The following is a 20,927-nucleotide window of genomic DNA, read 5'->3' as shown; positions in this document are numbered from 1 at the left end:
AGCTCTGAGAGTGTCAGTGTTTTAAATACTTTAAAATTCAGAGTAACAGGGACACCTGGGTGGCTCAGTCGGTTGGGCATCTGACTTTGGCTCAGGTCACAATCTCATGGTTTGTGAGTCCGAGCCCCACATCAGACTCTGCTGCCACCACAGAGCTCACTTTGGATCCTCTGTTCCCTTCTCTCTCACTGTCATTCCCCTGCTCCCTCTCTCTCTCTCTCTCAAAAAAAAAAAGCATTAAAAAATTTTAAAAAATTAAATTAGGGGCACCTGGGTGGCACAGTCAGTTAAGTGTCTGACTCTTTGTCTCGGCTCAAGTCATGATGTCACAGTTCGTGAGTTCAAGCTCTGCATCAGGCTTTGCGCTAATGGCATGGAGCCTGCTTGGAATTCTGTCTCTCCTTCTCTCTGCCCTGTTACCACTTTTGTGTGCTCGTGCTCTCTCTCTCTCTCAAGATGAATAAGTAAACTTAAAAAAATTTAAAAAACCACAAAATTCAAAGTAACAGAGGATATCTGTTAAGTCTTTGGATTCTTATAATTTTTTTTAACGCCTAATGTCTATTTCTAGTGACTACTTCATCATAAACCAAATAGCAAAGGAACAGCCATAGAAGAAGGAAGGGGTAGGGCAGGCATCTTCTAATTCACCAGGTTCTGAGGACCAGCCAGTGGATTTGATGGCTGAAGCGCTACCAGGTTCCAGGCCACTGCAGTAGAGCCCTCCCTGTGATCCTCCCTCCTGGCTAGGTTGTGCAGACGGTCACGGAGTTCAAGAACAGAGTGGGTTTGGGGCAAGAACCAGTGTCGGGGGGCCAGCCCTGCGAAGGGACACCAAGCTGGACAGACACAAGTGGGATCTTGATGGAGTGCCCTTCAGGGACTTCTTTAATATTTATTAAGTGGGGAGAGGAAACAGATTCTTATTAATGAAAATTACATGTAGAAACAGATACATGTGCCCCTGGCAGCAGGAAAATCAAAGTCCCGGGGGGAAAAAAACTCAGCAAAACGTAGCCCACGTTCTGTACCTTGTTCTCTTGTCAATTTTCTTTTGCAGGTTTCTAGACAGATCATTCCTGGGATGCATACTAAGATGCTTGAAATTTAGGCAATAAAAGAAACCCCACTTTCTTTCTGAAGAGCCCCCACCAAGCGTGTCCCAGCCAGTGGTGGGGAGGAGTGACCAAATGTTGGTCTCGGGTGGCCATCCACTGGTCCTGGGGTGGCAGTGCTGGTCTTGAGGTGGGCAGCTTGCAGTCTCAGGGTGACCAGATGCTGGTCTGGGGGTGGTCATCCATTGGTCTCACATGGTCAGCCTCTGGATTCTGTGGGGTCATGCGCTGATCTTGGGGCAGGTGTCTGCCTGCTCCATTTGTGAGCACTGTCAGTTAGAAGTCTCTGGTTTCACGAGGAAACCTGAGTAACCTGGCATCATGCTTCAGGTTTATCTCAGTGTGCTCTGTGCCCTTGAGATGGGTCCTTGGGAGGGTTCCTTCCAGGCAGCTGGGCCAGCTTGGGCCCTGGTCTCCTGACTGTGGCTCAGGACAGCATCAGATTCAGTGCCCTTGGGTCAGCCCAGCAGGAGGCCAGCCAGGGAGGAGAGCCTGACCTTGGCATGTAGGGAGACCCTTAACTCTTCTGAAATCTTTTAGGCCAGAGAGGGCCGCTCCTCGCCAGGTTGGGTTGTCACATTGGGTCCCTCTAGAATGACCCCAGGGCCATCAGGCTGTGGCATAGATGGCTCCTAGTCTGGGGTGCAAGAGTCCCTCCAGAAGAGGGGGTTGCCTTGCTGTTTGCTGGTGTCTTATTGTCTTGCCCCCTAATTGCCACAATAGGTCTGGTTTGGCCCAGGGTCCCACCTGGGAGATGCTCCCTCCACCTGGGGTCGGGGTCTGATTCCTAGACCCTATGTGTTCCCAGCAGGCTTTCCCACCCCTGGGTTTTAGTTCTCTCATTTGCAAAGCAAGCAGGTGGATGACATCAGTTGGGTTGCAGAGCACCGTCAGCCTGTGCTCCAGTTCTGTGTCCCAGGCTGTATCTGCTCCTGCAGCAACCATGTGATGGGGAGGGATGATCAACTCTGTTTACAGGCAATTCATTGGAGGCTCAGGGAGCCTTAGCACCTTGGCTGAGGTCACCTGGTCAGGAAGAAACAGAGCTGGGAACCCAGAACGCTGACTCTGGACTGCGTGGCTAGTTCCCATGTGTACTTGAATGGGTTCTTTGATAAGATGGGTTTGAGACACCAGTCTGCCCCCAAACCACAAATGTGGGAGATGTCAGTGGCACTGTGGAGGAAGGAACTCTTGCTGTTGTCCACAGTCACCCACAAGGCAGTTGGAAAGGGATGGCCCATGATGTCCCCGCCTTTCCTGTGTCTCAGAGGACATGCCCCACTGTTGTGGGGTCATTTACTCACTCATCCGCAAGCATTTGCTCACTCCCTGCCTGGCCTGATGGGACCCTGGGACCCGGGCATGAGTCAGAGTGTAGGGCCTGCAGAGTTCTCACAGGCTTGTCCTCCCCTCACTCCTCCCACAGACTGGTGACCTTGGCACCCTGGTCTTGGCCCCCATAGCTCTGTCTCCTACCCTTCCTTTGCATCTTAGACCCCTTCCCCAGAATACCGAGATGCTGCAAACCCACGTCTTTGGGGGGCTGCCATGCCTGCTTCTCTCCAATCCTGTGCCCTTCAGAGAATGGCCACCCCCTTCATCCCACTGCCCACTGGGACCCTGTATTCATTTTCTGCAGCTGATGTAACAAATTACTGAGAACAAGAGAAACTTATTCTCTCACAGGTCTGGAGGCCAAGGTCAGGGTGTTGGCAGGGCCACATTCTCCCTGGAGGCTGGAGAGGAGAATGCGAGGGGACTCCTGGCCAGTGCCAGCTACGCTGGTGTGTTAGATGGGCAGCCGGAAATGCCAGCTTTTCTGATGTTTTGAGAGAATTTGAAAATCTGGTCATTTATGTGAAATCCTCTGATTCTTAAGTTGGAGCAACTAATTTAAGCTTTTAAGAAGCTCAGAGTGAGGTCACCAAGTTGGCAGAGTAGGGGATTCAGCCTCCATCCCCCAAAGAAGATGAATAATTAGGCAACTATCCACCAACAAAAACATCTCCAGGAAAACTCAGGAGTCCACTTAAACTTCGGCAATACAGTAGAACAAAAACCCTGAGAAAAATGGCACGAGAAGAAAAGGAAGGCAGCTTCATTTTGTCTATATCACCCCGTCCCCCAGGCTAGCGCTGCTCTGTGCCAAGAGGGAACTTCCCCAGCATGAGTTTCCCACACCGGGAAAGGGAGAGTGGGGTGTGCGACCAGCTTCCCTAGCCTCTCAGTGAACAAAGGACCCACTCTGTGTCACCCCATCCAGAAACCAGTGAAGCTGAGAGGTATAGAGATGGCTAGGAACAAAGAAGAAGGACAAGAATTACCAGCATTAGGGATGACCATGGTTCCCCGTGGTCCACTCCACAGGGGACCCCAGCAGTTTTCACTGCTGAAGAAACCGATGGTCAGCACAGCTGCTATGGACCCCTGCAGATTTTTTAAATTGATTTTTTTAAAAGTTTGTTTTTGAGAGAGAGAGAGAGAGAGAGAGAGAGAGAAGGGGAAGGGCAGAGAGAAAGGGGGAGAGAGAATCCCAAGCAGGCTCCATGCTGTCAACGTGGAGCCCAGCGCCAGGGCTCGATCCCACAAACTGTGAGATCACGACCTGAGCCAAAATCAAGAGTCAGATGCTTAACCAGCTGAGCCACCCAGGTGCCTCTAGAGCCCTGCAGATTTTACCACTGAGTTTTCATCCCACACGCTTTCACGCTTACAGACACTAGCTGCTTGAGTCCCTCCTGCTCCCTCTTCCCACACCCTCCCCCCAAGCCTGGGATCTGCATCAGCAGCCTTCCCTGGCCTCTGTGGCTGCACGAGTGCAGAACACCAGCCTAGACTCCTGTGGCTGACCCCCACTGCTGTGTATACACAGGGCTAACCCCTTCAGCTGTACACATGCATACTGCTGACCTGACTCTTGTCACCAACCTCCACTGCCATGTGTGTGCCTGTGGTGAGACCCTGCCACTATGGGAGTGCACAGTGACAGCTAGGTCACTGGTAACTGTTAGTGTGTCTGTGGTTGGCTTTGGTTCTTACTGCTGGTCCTGGCTCTTGTCACAAGTATATATGAAACAAGACCCTGCCACTCGACAGGCACCTGCAGCTGATCCCCATAGCTGAGTGTGTGCATACCACCAGGTCTGGCCACTACCACTGCCTGCCCTGATCCCTAGCCACTAGACCTGAAGGTGCCACTGAAGACCCCAAGAGTGCTTGTAGCCACTGAAGACCCCCATAGTGCTTTCCAGGGACCATGAACTTGTCAATGTTGTGGATTCTAGCATCCTAAGCCAATGAAACATCATGTCTTCCCTACTCACCCTGCCTCCTCCCTGGACCCAGAACCACCACACACCCCCTGCAGTTGGTGCCCTGCTTTTGCCCACCAGATCTGGGGGCCAGATGTCAACAACATGACCCAGTGTGCTCCCACCTGCAGATGAAGGTCTTCCCTTACTGAAGTCAGCTTATAAAGTCTGGAAATGCACAGAAACCTATGCAAGGCTACAGGGATTATGAGGAATCAGAGAAATGAGGCCCCATCAAAAGAACACAGTAAACTTCCAGCAACTGATCTGAAAGAAACGGAGATACATGAATTGCCTGATAAAGAATTCAAAATAATCATTCTAAGTTTCCTCAGAGAGCTTAAGAGAGCTAGGAAAACAACACAAGAACAAAATGAAAAGTTTAACAAAGAGAAAACATAAAAAAGAACCAAACAGAAATATTGGGGTTTAAAAACAGAGTGATTGGAGTGCAGAATTCAATAGAGAGTGTCAACATCAGATTGGACCACGTAGAAGAGACAGTCAGTGAGGTAGAAGGCAGATCATGTGAAATTATCCAGTCAGAGGAGCGAGAGTATGAAAAGGAATGGAGGAAGGCCATAGAGCTTATGGGTCACTAGTAAGAGACACAATCTATGCATTATTGGAGTTCCAGAAAGAGAAGACAGGGAGAAAGGGGCAGAGAGTTTATTTAAAGAAATACTGGCTGAGAGCTTCCTAAACCCGGAGAGAGATTTGGAATCCAAGTTCATGAAAATCACCCCCAAATTTCTATCTAGAAAGATCTTCTCCAAGACACATTATAGTAAACCATCTAAAGTCAAAGACAAAGAGATCCTTTCAAATGCAGCAAGAGAAAAAATTTCTCTCTTACCAGAGACCCCCCACCCCATAAAGCTCTCAGTGGATTTCTCAGCAGATACCTTGCTGGCCAGAAAAGATGGGGAAGATATATTCAAGGTGCTGAAAAAAAAAAAAAAGAAAAACTATCAACAAAGAATACTTTATCTTGCCAAGTTGTCCTTCAGAAATGAAGACATGATAAAGACTTTACCAACCAAACAAAAGCTGAGGAAAGCTCATCACATTAGACCTACTTTACAAGAAATACTGAGGGGTGCCTGGATGGCTCAGTTGGCTAAGCATCTGACTCTTGATTTTGGCTCAGGTCATGATCTCATCATTGTGAGTGAGATTGAGCCCTGTGTCTGCACTGTCAGCAAAGAGCCTGCTTGGGATTCTCTCTCCCCCTCACCTGCGCATCCACATGTACATGTGCATGCACATACTCTCTCTCTCTCAAATAAATAAACATTAAAAAAAATAAATGCTGAAAGGAGTTCTTCAAGCTGAAACAAAAGGTGCTAATTAGTAACATAAGAACATGTGAAAAAATATAACACCCCTGTAAAGTATATAATCAAATTCAGAATACTTTAATACTGTAATATGGTCTAATATAAAGGTTAAAGAATGCAAGTATTAAAAATAGCTATAGCTATAATAATTTGTCAATGAATACATGGTATGAAGAGATGTAAATTGTGACATCAGAAACATAAAATGTGGGAGTGGAAAATAAAAGGGAGAGCTTTTGTGTTCAATTGAAATTAAGTTGTTATCCTTGTCTGAGGAAATCCTCAGCATCTTAGAGACTGGAAAGTGTAAGTGCTTTTTGGTGAATGCAGTAACCTAACTTCTTCCCAGCCTGCTGTCCTGGACCTGAGGTGCAGCCTCCAGCCCTGCCATCCCTCCTGCAGACTGGATCCCCCTACAGCCATTTCTGTTCTAATGGAGTGTTGTACAGCCTTTAGTCCATGGGAAATCTTTGTAGTAAGAAACCAAGGACCTGTTTTCCATCTGACATGTGTGAATGCCTTACACCCCTTTATTCTACATTAAGTCCTAGTTCAGGTTCTTTGAGAATGAGCAGGGAAAGGGCAGGGAATCCCAAGCGGACTCTGCTCTGGCAGGTCAGCCCAATGCAGAGGATCATTGAGTTGAAACTGAGAGTCCACATGCTTGATTGACTCAGCCACCCAGGCACCCTAGTCCTATTTTAGCCTTACATCTCCAAATGGTGAAACATTTCAATAAAATAACAATGATTTTGAAAAAAAAAGAAACTAAGATGTTATCAACATTTATTATATCTGTAAGATGAGTAAGCCTCAGAGTAACTGCAAAACAAAAACCTATGGGAGATGCACATGAGATAAAGAGAAGAGAATCAAAGTATACCACTGTAAAAAATCATCAACTCACAAAAGAAGACAGCAAGAGAGGGAGAAAGGAACAAAGGAACTATAAAACAGAAAACAATTAAGATGGCTTTGGTGAGTCTTTAACTATCAATAATTACTTTAAATGTAAATGGGTTAAATTCTCCAATCAAAAGTCTTAGAGTGACTGAGTGGATTGAAAAAAAAGGAAGACCCAACTATATGCTGCCTACGAGAGACTTACTTCAGCTTTAAGGACACACTTAGCCTTAAAGTGGAGGGATGATAAAAGATATTCCATGAAAATGAAAACAGAACAGAACAGGGGTAGCTATACTTATAATAGATAAAATAGAGTTAAGTCAAAAACTGTAACAAGAGAAAAAGAAGGTCATTATACAGTTGTAAAGTGGTCATCAAGAGAATATAAGAAGTATAAATGTATATATACACTCAACATCAGAGCACCTAAATGTAATAAATCAAATACTAATAGATCCGAAGGGAGAGAGAGACAACAATACAATAATAGTAGCCCCACTTTCAATAGTGGATAGATCATTCAGACAGAAAATCAATAAGGAAACATTGGACTTGAACCATACTTTAGACCAAATGGACTTAACATGTATACAGAACATTCCATCCAATAACAGCAGAATACACATTCTTCTTGAGTGCACATGGAACAATCTCCAGGACAGATGACATGTTAGGGTGGAGAACAAATCTTAGCAAATGTAAATCATACCAAGTAACTTTTCTGATTACAGTGGTATGAAACTAGAAATCAACAACAGGAGGAAAACTGGAAAATTCACAAATATGCAGAAACTAAACAACACATTCTTGAACAACCAGTGGGTCAGAGAAGAAATCAAAAAGGAAATAAGGAAAGTATCTTGAAACAAACAAAAATGGAAACACAACATACCAGAACTTATGTGTTACTGCAAAAGCAGTTCTAAGAAGGAAGTTTATTTTATTTCTGTTTTTTGTTTTTTGTTTTTTTTTTCAATATATGAAGTTTATTGTCAAATTGGTTTCCATACAACACCCAGTGCTCATCCCAAAAGGTGGCCTCCTCAATACCCATCACCCACCCTCCCCTCCCTCCCACCCCCCATCAACCCTCAGTTTATTCTCAGTTTTTAAGAGTCTCTTATGTATGCTTTGGTTCTCTTCCACTCTAACTTCTTTTTTTTTTCCTTAAGAAGGAAGTTTATAGTGATAAATACCTACAATAAAAAATATTTCAAATAAACAGCGTAACTTTACACCTCAAGGAACTTGGAAAAGAAAAACAAACTAAGCCCAGAATTAGCTGAAGGAAGGAGATAACAAAGATAATTTCAGGACTAAAATAAGTAGAGAATAGAAAAACAATAAAAAGATGAACAAAACCAAATAAAGATGTAAATAAAATTTAAAAAGATATTATAACCAATATCACAGAAATATGAAGGATCGTAAGAGAATACTATGAACAAGTATACAACAACAGATTAGACAACCTTGAAGAAGTGGATACATTCCTAGAATCATATAATCTACCAAGACTGAATCAGGAAGAAATAGAAAGTCTAAACAGACCAGTAATGAGAAGGAGATTGGACCCATAATCAAAAATATTTCCAAACAAAGAAAAGCCCCAGAGTAGATGATTTCACAACTAAATTCTACCAAACATTTCAAGATGAACTAATGCCAATCCTTCTCAAACTCTTCCAAAAAATTGTGGAGGAAAGAACACTCCCAAACTCATTTTATAATGCCCAAACCAGAAAAGGATGCTACAAGAAAAGAAAACTATAAGCCAATATCCCAGGTGAATATAGATGCAAAAATTCTCAACAAAATACTAGCAAACCAAATTCAATAGCACATTAAAAGGATCATGCATATTATCAGGTAGGATTTATCCCTGGGATGCAAGGTTGTTTCAACATATGCAAATCAATAAATGTGATACACCAGCTTAACAGAATGAAAAACAAAATTCATATGATCATTCCAATAGATGCAGAAGAAGCATTGGACAAAATTCAACTTCCTTTCATGATAAAACTCTCAACAAATTGGGTGTAGAAGGAACATAGCTCAACGTAATAAAGGTTGTATGTGACAAACCCACAGCTATTATCATACTCAATAGTGAAATGTTAAATGCTTTCCTGCTAAGATAATGAACAAAACAGGGATGCCCACTCCCACCACTCCAGTTCAACTTAGTACTGGAACAATTTTTTTAAGCTTATTTATTATTTAGTAATCTCTACACCCAATGTGGGATTTGAACTCCTGACCTCAGGAACAAGAGTTGTATGCTCTTCTAACTGAACCAGCCAGGTGCCCCAGTAGTGAGACTTCTAACCAGAATAGTCAGGCAAGATAAAGAAATAAAAGGCATCCAAATAGGAAGGGAAGAAGTAAAATTGTCTATATTTTCTGGTTACATGATCTTATATACAGAAAATCCTAAAGACTCCATCAGAAAACTGTTAGAATTAATCAAATTGATTAAAGTTTCAGGATACAAAAATCAACATACAAAAATCAATTACATTTCTATATGAGAATATAGAGCTATCTGACAAAGGAAGAAAACAATCTCATTTACAATCACTCTAAACACACATCACATCACCCAAGGAAGTGAAAGATCTACACACACACACACACACACACACACACACACACACACAAGGATATTGATGAAAGAAACTGAAGAAGATACAAATAAATGGGAAGATATACTTTGTTCATGGATCAGAAGAGTTAATGATGTTAAAACGTCCATACTACACAGAGCCATGTCTAGATTCAATGGAATCTCTATCAAAATTCCAAATTCTAATAGAAAACCAATCGTAAAATTTATATGGAACCATCAAAGACCCCAAATAGCCAAACAAAAAATGGTGGAGGCATTATTCTGATTCCAAACTGCATTTCAAAGCTATAGTAATCAAAACAGTATGATACTGGCACATAGACAAATAGAACAGAATTGAGGGTCCAGAAATAATCCCACACATAACACAGTGAGTTTATATTTGGCCAAGGAGCCAAGAATACTCAATGGGGAAAGATAATCTCCTCAATAAATAGTGTTGGATAATAACATGCCAAAGAATGAAATTGGACCCCTGTCCTGCACCACTCACAAAAATTAACTCGAAATCGATTAAAGACTTCAACGTAAAATCATAAAACTTGAAGAAAATATAGGAAAAAACTTCTTGACATTGGTCTTGGCAATGATTTTTTGGATATGACACCAACAGTATAAACAACAAAACCAAAAATCAGTAAGTGGGACTACATCAAACTAAAAAGCTTTTGCACAGCAAAGGAAACCATCAACAAAATGAAAAGCCAACCTGTGGAATAAGAGAAAATATTGCAAAGCAGCATGTATCAGATAAGAGGTTAATATCCAAAATACATACAGAAGTTATACAACTCAAAGCAGAAAAAAAATCTGATTAAAAAAATAGACAAAGGGCTTGCATTAGACATTTTTTTCACAGAAGACGTACAGATGGTCAATAAATACATAAAAGGTGCTCAACCTCAGGGAAATGCAAATCAAAGCCAACCATGTCACATAACATCTGTTAGAGTGGTTATCAAAAATGTGAAATAACAAGTGTTGGTGAGGATGTGGAGACAGGGAGCCCTTCTGCACTGTGAGTAGGAATGTGAGCTGGTTCTGTCACTATGTCACTATGGAGATTCCTCAAAAAATTAAAAATAGAACTACTGTATGATCTAGAAGTCCCACTTGTGTGTATGTATATAGAGGAAATGCCAACAGAATATTGAAGTGATATCTGCACTCCCATATCCATTGTGTCATTATTCATGATAGGCAAGAAAGCAACCTAAATGTCCATCTGTAGATGACAGGTTGATAAATGTGGTTTGTATATACAGTGGAATATTATTCAGCCTTGATAAAGAAGGATATCCTGCTGTTTGTGACAACATGGATGAAACTGGATACTATGCTAAGTGAAATAAGCTAGACACAGAAAGACAAATGTAATCTAAAATATTCAAACTTGGGGCACCTGGGGTGGCTCAGTCAGTTGGGCATCTGACTCTTGATTTCAGCTCAGGTCATGATTTCATGGTTCATGAGATTAAGCCCCGTGTCAGGTTCTATGCTGACAGTGTGGAGCCTGCTTCAGATTCTCTCTCTCCCTCTGCCTCTCCCCTGCTCATGGTTGCTTTCAAAATAAATAAACTTAAAAAAAAGTAAAATAAAATACTCAGACTTATAGCAGTGGAGTAGAATGGTGGTTGCCAGAGGCTGAGGGGAGGGGAAAATGGGAGGTGATGGTACGAAATTTTAGTTATGCAAATTAAGTTTTGGAGATCTATTATATAGCACAGTGCCTGTAGCTAACAATATTCTATCATATACTTACAATTTGCTAAGAGGGTCAAATATCATATGAAGTGTTCTTACCATGAGAAAATGATAATAATAAAGGGGGTGGGAAGATAACTTGAAGGTGATGGATATGTTTATGCCCTTGATGGTGGTGGTTTCATGAGTGATACTTATTCCCAAACTCATTGAGTTGTATACATTAACTGTACACATCTTTTTACATGCCAATCATATTTCAGTAAAATGGTTTTTAAAAACCCACCCAGAACCCTGAATGGGTCATAAATGTGTGATCTAAAGGAAATGTATCTGCAGGTTGACACAGTGGGGCCCCCCAGTGTGAGACCACCAGTTTATGGATAATAGATTGAAAATCAAAAGCATGGAAGTTGGACGGATGGCCAAAGGGAGGGTAGGGCCCTGTGCCTGCAGTTGGGGGATCTGAACGAGGTGCTGAAGGAAGAAGGGGAGTTTGCCAGATGGCCAAGGTGAGAAGGCCTAGCTGTGAGTGCTGAATTGGAAGGAGGGACTGTCCCGGTCACTGGTGTGAGGTGTGCGAGTTAGGGACTGGGGGTGGGGGTGGGGGGCAGTGGGAAGCTGAGAGTTTGGATGCCACAGTACAGAGCAGCCTGAATCCTGACAGGGACAGGGGTCCAGGAACGGCTTTCCAGCACGGGGAGGGGGGAGGCGGCTACAGCCGGTCTTGGAGGAGACAGCAGTCCAGTTGCTGCGGAGTCTGGGCCGGTGACTGATGTAGGTATAGGTAGGGGTAGACGGTGGGGGATGGGGACCGTGGCCGGCCTCAGAGCTGCATGCTGTGTCTGTGGCGTGCACTGTGGTCAGCGTGTGTTTCACAAGGGAAGCTGGAATAGTCCAGTTTTGAGACCCGAAATCTCATCATTTTGAGGGTCGGGTTCAGAACTTTTGAAAATACTGTTTTGGTCTAGCTGGCCGTGTCTGCGGCAGATGTAGTCCCCAGTTGACAGTTTTGGCCTTTGTCTTGGATTTTAGGCTTCTGGGGGGAGGGCGTGGGGGCGACTCAGACCCATGCAGACTCACCACGCTCCAGGGCTCTGGCCTCAGTGACTAGAAGTGGAGGCTCTGGGCAGATGAGACTTCTGGGGTCACATGTGTGTGCCCCCACCCCGGCCTGGGGTTCAAGCCTGACACCTAGCTGGGGTGCTGGGCAGGGTCCCTCTGGTCCTATCAGTCTGGTGGGAGGTTCTTCCCTCTGGGACCCCTCCTTGGTCTGTCTGCTGTGCTCTGGGAATTTGAACCATTTCATTTTTGCCCCACAGGCTGGCCTGATCCGTATGGAAGAGGAGGAGTTCTTCATCGAGCCCTTGGAGAAGGGGCTGGCAGCTGAGGAGGCTGAGCAGGGCCGTGTGCATGTGGTGTATCGCCGGCCACCCACTCCCAGATCCCCTCCTCTGGGAGGGCCACAGGCCCTGGACACAGGTAAGGCTGCTTGGTAAGCCCTGGTTGTGTCCCCGGGGACCCAGGCACCCCTTCTGCAGGCCTGGTCCCAGGCTGAGCGTGAGCTCTGCTCTCACTGACCACATGGCACGGTGGGAGTACTGGGGTGCTGGGCGGGGGACTCTGCTGTGGCTGCACATGGGCCACAACCAGCAAGTGTCAGGGAGCCGGGGAAGCACAGACTAAGCCTGCACTTGGGCCCGAGTTCGGTGCCCATGTTTGAGCCTGTTTCTCTGAAGAAGATATCTGCTGGCCCCAGACAGCCTCTCCTTCCTTCTGTGTGGTCCACTTTCCCTGCAATGATGATTGACTGCCCCTTCCAGGCCACTCCCAGAGAAGGATCCTGAGCTCTCTTCAGGCCCCATTTGGACCTTGCTTCCTCTGGGAGACAGCCAGATGCCGCGAGGGGAGGGGAGGGCAGGACGAAGACCCCAGAAGTGCTCCTAGCAGCTTCGGCAGCCTGTACACAGACTCAGATCATTTTTTTTTTTTTCTTTCTTTTTCAACTTAGAACCAAGGTGCTCTCTGGGCCCAGGAGCATGGAAGGAGCTTCTGGATGGGCATGGTGACAGCTGCTGGCTGTAGCCCCTCAGACCCTTCAAGGAGTCTTGGCCTACCTCCAGCCCAAACCTCCCCTCTCTTCTTGGGATCTTGGGTGCTGGGTTGCAGCAAGGCCAGGTTGGGGTCTGACCATGGTCCTAGCAGGCCTCGCGGTCCTCAGGGCCCCAGGGACCAGATAAGGCTGCCTTGCCTGTGCCTAGGCTAGGCTCAGCCCCCAGCCTCTGGTCCTGATGGACCCCTGGCTGCAGATGGTCAGGGCAGCTGGGCCTTAGGTCAGGCTCATCTGCATGTGTACAGAGAGCCCCGAAGGCCCCGCTGGGCCAGCCCAGCTATGCTGTGATTTGCCGAGACACTCCCATCACCCGAAGCCGCCCAGGCTCATTTATTTCAGGTCTCTCTGACTGCCCAGCTTGACAGATAAATTGGGTGCAGGCTGGCAGGGCACCATTCTAATTTCAAGGAGTGGCAACAGATACCTTTGCAAAGCAATTGTTCCGTCAGGAAGCTCAGCGCTCTCTGGAGCTGATCAATACTTTGGGCAGACCCTTTTTCCCAGGTGATGAATTGCTGTCTGCCAGGCCTTCTTCAGGCTCAGCCTTCCTGCCTCTTTCCTACCCATGGGCTTCTCCGCAGGGGGAGGAATGGAGAATGACCCCAGAGCGTGAGCATAAGAGTGAAAATAGGGCAGGCGAAATGCCCCGGACCAGGGATAAGGGACTATACTGGCCAGCTGTCCTTGGGCAAGTTTGGGCCTCTCTCTGTCCAGTGGGATCAGAAGGGCCTGTTTCTCAGAGAGCTGAGGGCTTTTGGCTTGATGCTTCTGGGCTCTACTCAGTCTAGGTGAGGTAGAGCCTGCAAAGAGGGGCTGTCAGGTGCTCTGGGCTCGCTCCAATTCCAGATTCCATGTGGTGCCTATCTCCTGAATGTGGCAGCCTTCCCCCTTGGCCTTGCTGGCTTTGCCTTATTTTCTGGGCTTCTGTTGGTCTTTTGGTACCTTCTGTTAAATCCATCCTCCCTTCCCGCCACCTATTGTTAGAACTTAGGATGCAGGAAAGGAATTTCAAACTACAAACAAACCTAGAAACCAGTGGCCTTAGAAGATGCTGGGAAAAGCTGGCTTCATGGGTTGGAAGCTGAGATTGTGCTAGAAAGTGGTGGGGTGTGGTGAAGGTATTCCAGCCTGGACCTTAGACCTCAGGCCTGGGCTTTGGGCGTGTAGGCTCCAGGCTGTGGGGCTGTGGGTGGTTGGTCCAGGCCACAGGCCCAGGGTCTGGGGCCAAGTCCCCTTTCAGTCACGTCCATGCCCAGTGTCAGCATGACCCTGTGTGGGTGACTTGGTCCACCCACACAGTGAGAGTACATTTCTCACCGGATGTGCCTGATTGTTCCCACTCACTCAGGACTGAGGCGCACTCACTGACTGGAGGGGGTCCAGATGCAAGTTATGCTGGGGCTGGGCCGAGGGCCCACGGTGAACTTAGACAGTCCAGCTTTCCATTAGCCTGGGCCTTGTCCAGGCCCATAGTGTGTGTGTGCGCGCGTGTGTGTAAGCCAGGGGATCCTTTCTTCTAGTGAATTCTGATGGGGACTCTGATATATCAGTGTGGCTGTGGCTGAAACAAGCAGGAGGTGCTGACTTGAGGCTTCCCCCCCACCTCCCCACCCTCTCCCAAGGCAACTTCCGGAAGCAGGTTTGAAGCTCCCATGATGGGCCATGGATATGAGAGGTTCTCTGGGGAAGGGAAAATATCTGTTGTGGGTCTTCCAGTCTCGGGGGGGGCGGAGGCGGTGGTGGCATCTGACTGGGTGTGGGGTTGGGGGTAGGGGTGCCTATTGGGGGTGGGTAGGTGTGTCCCACACAGCCCTTCCTGGGTGCTGGGACACACTGTCCTGTTTTCTCTGAGCACCTAACAGCCTTCCTGGGGTGCTCTCAGGAGGTCACCCAGCCTCAGAGAATTGTTATCACGAATAGTCTCCATCATCTGAGGTCAGTTGCTGGGCTGCAGACTACCCAGGGAAGATGGATGGAAAGTGAAGGTGTTCACATGTCTTGCCAGACTCAGGCCAGGGTCTGGCATGTGCTCAGAGCAGCTTAGCTTATAATAGTGTTGCCCTTGGGCCCTGGAAGAAGGTATTAGGGTGAACAAAGGCTTGAGAGAGAGGAGGGGGGACCTTTTCTCTCCTGATGGCCTTACATACGTTGCAGAAGTGTTTCTGCTCAGCCCTGCTGGACCCAGGAGCCCAGAAGGGGCAGGAGGGCAGAGCTGAGGCCAGGGGGCCAGGGCGGCCTTTTGGGGACAGGTGGTGGAGGCATTTCCAGGCCTCCTCTGTGCCAGGCCTCACTCGGGTGCACCTGGCCTCATTCTCTGTCCCTGCCCTGAGCCAGCCCTGTGTCTGGGAGAGTATGTTGCTGGGGGGCTATATAACATCAGCCTTTTTGGTTTTTGTGTGCCTGTACGGGTGTGTGCATGCACTTTTGCACTTAGGCACATACGTGGATGGGGTCCTACTCTGAGTTCCGGGCCTACGCCTGAGCCCTGCCCTGACTGCCATCTGTCAACTCTGTCTGTGGCTGTGGAGGGGGAGCCAGGGCCAGCGGGTGTGGGAAGAGGAGCCCCAGTCTGGGCCGGAAGCCCTGCCTAGTACTTGAGCCGGTGACCCTGGCACGTCACTCCCTCCTACTCTCTGGCTACCGCGACATACTGCCGCCAACTGGGTCGCTTAAAACAGCTGCAGTGTGTTATCCTCTCCCAGTTCTGGAAGGCGCAAGTCCGACAGGAGTATCATGTCTGGGCAGAAACCAAGTGTCGGCAGGGCCATGCTCCTTCTGGAGGCTGCGGGGCGATCTGCTCCTGGTCTCTTCCAGCTTCTGGTGGCTGCTGGGGTCCCTTGGCTTGTGGCCACATCACTCCAGTCTCTGCCTCTTGGTCACACTGCCTCTTCCCCTTCTGTGTGTGTGTTTAGTCTCCCTCTGCCTCCCTCTGGTAAGAGTGCATGTGATTGCATTAAGGGGCCCATCCAGATGATCCAGAAGGGTCTCCCCCCATCTCAAGGTCTGTCATCTAATCACATCTGCAAAGTCCCTTTTTTGTCATATAAGGTAACATTCACAGGTCCTAGGAATCTTGGGGGCCACCAGTCAACTTACAGAGGAAGTGAACCAGCCCTGTCGTGCAGGGCCATCTGTGCAGTGAATGGGATGCCCATCCTTAGAGGAGCAGGCACCCCTCGCTTCTTCTTGGGGCACAGTGCTCAGGCACAGCTCAGGCAGGGCCATTTCCCTCTGCCGCCGCCAGACTGTGGGGCCTGGAGAAGCTGGGCCGTTCTGTGGCCAGGCTGGCCCCAACACCACGTGCACAAAGCTGGCCTTGCCACTGACACTAAAAGCCTGGTTGTCTGTGGGAGACTGAAGATCCCCACAAGGTGGGAGAGATCCCTGGGTCATGAGCTGGGCATGTGGTCTCTCCGTCGGGCACATGGTGCCATTAGCAGAAAGCCCTGCCATTCCAAGACACAAGGCCAGCAGGACCCAGTGGACAGTGTCAGTGAGGACAGTGGCAGAGGGTAAGAAAAACAGCAACACCCATCCTTGGCCTGACTTTCATTTCCCTCCTTTTGATATAAATGATCGACACAGGGGTGCCTGGGTGGCTCAGTCAGTTAAGTGTCCAACTTGGGCTCAGGTCATGATCTCATAGTTCACGGGTTTGAGCCCTGCGTCAGGCTCTGTGCTGACAGCTTGGAGCCTGGAACCTGCTTCCTATTTTGTGTCTCCCTCTGTCTCTGCCCCTCCCCTGCTCACACTCTGTCTCTCTCTGAAAAATAAACATGAAATAAGTTAAAAAAAAAAACAAGCAATGACTGACACAGAGAATGTGTCTCTACTAAAAGGCAAACAGTAGCGTGAATGTGGTGGCATGTGATATCCAGCCGTGGCCTCGTCGTGGGCACAGAGCTGACCGGAGGCCTCGTCCACAGGGGCAGCCCCTGCTTAGCTTGCCTGAGCATGACCTGGTGGAAGTGTGGCCCTGGGACAGTGCCTCTCTTGACCTCTTACTGTCAAGAGACTCCAGACATCAGAACTTTCATGTGAACTCTCATGATTTAAAAATATTGCTTCAAATTTCTAAAAAGCTCCGTATGAGCCAAATAGGACATGGCCTCCATTGGCCACCTGTGCTTATGAGATGCAGAGAGGGAAGTGTTCTCTGTGCTTCTTTGGGGTTGCTCTGCTAGGCCCCCTGCAGTCCCGGCACATGCCCTCAGGATGGAGGAGGGGCTTCATGCCCCTGCTAGGTGGGTGGTCTCTGTCCCACAGAACTACCCATGGGCCACTGTGTCCTCCTGCCTGCTTTGCTCTAAGTCTTGGCTGAAGGAAGAGAAGTCAGACAGCTCAGTGCTCGTGACCTTGGCTGTTGCCTCCTCGGAAGCAGCCCGTGCCAAGCCTCTGCCCACTGCTGTCAGGCTGCGGCATCCTCCCTGGCGGGCAGAGGAGGCATGCCACCCTCGGGAGCGTTCTGCCCTCCTGCTGCCAAGGAAAGCCAGCGAGAGAGCACGGACAGGGTGCTGGCACTGTGTGCTCCTCCTAGTGGCTCCTCCACGTGGCCAGCCTGCAATCTCCATCCAGTGGCCCACAGTGGTTCCTCTGCTGACCCGCTGCGTATCTCCATCCATCACAGGACATTGCCTTAAGCAAGGTAGGAGTTCCCCAGGCCTCTGAGGAGTAGGGAAGGGGCTGCCTCAAGAGTGAAGCTGGAGGTAGGAGTGCAGGGCCAGGAGCTGGGGGGCCAGGCTGATGCTATGAACTGGCAGGGTCTGCAGCCTGGAATGTTCCAGAGCATGGATGGCGTCCTGCAGGCAGTGGGAGGCCTCAGTAGGAAAGGAGTCTGAGATAGTTCTGTGTCACAGCCAGCCATCTGTGGTCCAGGTTGGAGGCAGGGAGTCCAGAGTGGGGTGCAATGGAGAGAGAGTGGAGTCCTGTCAGGACAGGCCATGGATGGGAGGTGGGCAAGGCTCCACTCAATAGTAGGTAGATGACCAGGCCAATCTCGGTGATGCAGTGAGTGTGAGGCATAAGGGAGAGGCTGAGGCCTGGAGGGGGTGTGGAGGGGGCCGCTAACTTGTTGGAGGCCAGATCGGGGAGGCTTTCCTCTCTGCGGTCTGTTTCCAGAGACACATTACCACAAGCTTGGTAGCTTAAAACAATACAGGTTTATTGTCTTACAGTTGTGGAGGCCAAAAATCCAAAATAGATCTTAAGGGGCTAAAAATAAGGTGTCCATAAAGTTGGTTCCCTCTGGAGCATCAATGAGGAGAATCCCTTCCTAGCCTTTCCCAGCTTCTAGTGTCCACCGGCATCCCTTGGCTGGTGAGCACATCACTCTGGTCTCTGCTCCCTTGGTCACTGATTCCTCTTCTGTAGTCAGGTCTCCCTGACACTTGTGATTATATTTGTCTCATTGGGGTAATCCTACCCATTTCAGGAGCCTTAATGTGATTAAGTTAAGGGTAAGTTGAGTCCTGCTAACCATATAAGATAACACTTACAGGGTCTGTGGATTAGGCTGTGGACATTCTGGGGCCATGATTCAGCCTCCACGGTATCTAAATGTTAACGCCTGAGGTTCTGTCGGAGTGGGGAGAGAGGCCCTTGCCTGGCTTTGCACCCTGAACCCCAGGCCTGGCTGGTGTCTGGTGGCTTCTGTCTGTGTCCCCAACCTAGGCATCCCTGAGCCTCTTGCTGAAGCCCCATGGCTGGGTCTGGCCCTCATGGGTGGAGACCTGGGGGCTCTCATACCAGACTTGGCTTCATGCCCTGCCCAGCCAGCTCAGAGTTGCAGCTGAAAGCCTAGGGGCCTCCGAGCTTGATTCCCAGGGACCCTCATCTTCCCCTCATCATTCCACCCCCCGGGGCTGTATCTGCAGTTCAGGGACTAGAGGAAACCCAAGGCAGTTGGCCTGGCTCCTGGAGGCATGTTTCAGAGTTGAGCGCACCCTTGGCAGCGACCTCAGTGCTCCCGCTGCTCTGCGGCCAGCCCCCCTCGACGGCTGTAGGAGATGCCAGCGTGGTGATGTGGCCTCACGCCCAAGGGGTGGGCTGGGGTGGGCGCTGGGACAGCCGGGGCTGCACATTCTTGAGGCCTGGATATTTGTCTGGGGTCAAACTTGGAAGAGCGCCCCAGAGCTGTCGGCAAGCAGGGGCTGTGCTTGTTCCCCAGGCTCTACACACGGGGGCCCTGGCCAGTAGTGGGTTATGCAGTGGAGATTTGCTAGGTGTGGCCCTCGAGACACAGTATGACTGGCACTCTGCCTGGGTGCCGCGGACAGCCCACGTGCTCAGCTGCTTTCCTCAGACATAAATTGAGCAGTCTCTGTGTCTCGGGCCTGCTCTCCTCCCTCCCTCCCTCCTCCTGAGTTTGCATGGAATTTTGTCCAGGGGTGGAGCCAGCCAAGTGATCGTGGCCCAGGAGAGATCTGATCTTTGCCGGAGCACCATGAACAGATGATGAATGCGACTTGGAGATGGAGGTTTGGCCCTGGCCTGGGGGTGGCCCCAACTCAGGTGCAAGAGACAGTTCTCAGAGACAGGCCAGTGGTTCTCACAAGAGCCAGGCAGTTTGGTGTAGAAGTCGAGTGTATCCGCCTCATCTGTAAAATGGGTGCAATGGCACAGGGCGCATGGGACTTAAACAGCTTTGGCACAGCACCTGCTCCATCTTTGCTGTTACCCATTATTCCGATTCAGGCTATTTGCTCAGGCTCTGCGGGTCCTCTGCCCTCACTGCCCCTTCTCCGTGACTCTCTCTTCCACAGACACAATCAATTGCTGCTCCTTCTTTTCTTCCTTTATATTTGTACTGCGAATGTCCCCCAGAGAGGTAACCACGCCTGGTTTCCAGATAACACGCTGCTGGGGAGTTGAAGCTGTGTCTGCTCCAGGCGCGTCTGGAGTTTAATTAGCAAGAGCAGTGTGTCTGGGTGCCGCGTTGGCCGTGGGCTCCACATGGCCTGCTCTTTGCGGGTTCCTCAGCACAGCAGACTGGGATGTTTCTGGGAGAGACGTGATGTCTCCAGGGGCAACTTAACACGTCTGTGGCGTTTGTGCTTTAGATGTGCCAGCCGGCCTGCCTGGGGTGGGAACAGCTGGGCCTGAGTCTCCATGGGGACCCTGGTGAGCCTCTCTGCACACCTCAGGTACCCCCATGGGATGACTGCGAAGGAGGCATGGGCTCCTGTGTGCTGTGTCCACACAACGAGGGGCAGAGGGCAGGGTCCTAGGACATGGACCTCTTGGGGACGTGGAGGGGCCCAATGGCAAGTGAGAAGTGCTGGGTCCTAGCATCTGGGAGATTGGGCTGCAGAGACAGCTCCAGGGGTGCCCAAATGGGACAGGAGGCCCTTCCCCAGAAGAAGAAACTGGGTTTGAACCCAGGGTCTGAACTCTGTGGATTTGTACAAGGTGGAGGCCCCTAATCCCAGGCCCTGTTTCCTCTCAGAAATCTCTGCAGGGCGGCAGACACTTCAGCTAGCTCCATGCCTGAAGTGTTTTCTAGAAAAATTTCCAATTTTCCTTGACCCATTTCTCTTTGAAATTAATATTAAGCAGCACTGTGCACTTGGCCCTGAAGGAACTCTGAGCTGCGAAAAGGTCACACGATTAGATGGAAATGTTGGTGTCTGGCTCTCTCCCCCTCTCACGCTCAGGCTCCCCTCTCTCCCTCTGTCTCCCCTCCTTTCTTGCACATGCACACTTGCTCACACATGTTTGGAATTTGGGCCAGCTTCTGGGGCTGGAGCTGGGGTGTCTCTCCCAGAGCTTCTGACTTGGCTCCCTCTGTCTGGACTCAGTCTTGGG

General features: G+C 49.0%; 1 protein-coding gene across 1 annotated transcript in view; it reads left to right on the top strand.

Annotated features, from left to right (window-relative positions):
• ADAMTS2 (ADAM metallopeptidase with thrombospondin type 1 motif 2) overlaps window positions 1-20,927 on the top strand; it is a 242,979-nt gene that overhangs the window by 66,066 nt on the left and 155,986 nt on the right. Inside the window, exon 3 of the mRNA XM_053907583.1 lies at window positions 12,334-12,493. Within this exon, the coding sequence (XP_053763558.1) occupies window positions 12,334-12,493 (160 nt within the window). The remainder of the gene's footprint in view (window positions 1-12,333; window positions 12,494-20,927) is intronic.

Source organism: Panthera pardus, unplaced genomic scaffold (assembly GCF_024362965.1).
Source record: "Panthera pardus isolate Hobbes unplaced genomic scaffold, ASM2436296v1 HiC_scaffold_2, whole genome shotgun sequence".
Lineage (NCBI taxonomy): Eukaryota > Metazoa > Chordata > Mammalia > Carnivora > Felidae > Panthera > Panthera pardus.
The sequence above is the reverse complement of the archived record's forward strand: the minus strand, read 5'-3'. Positions and strand labels throughout refer to the sequence as shown.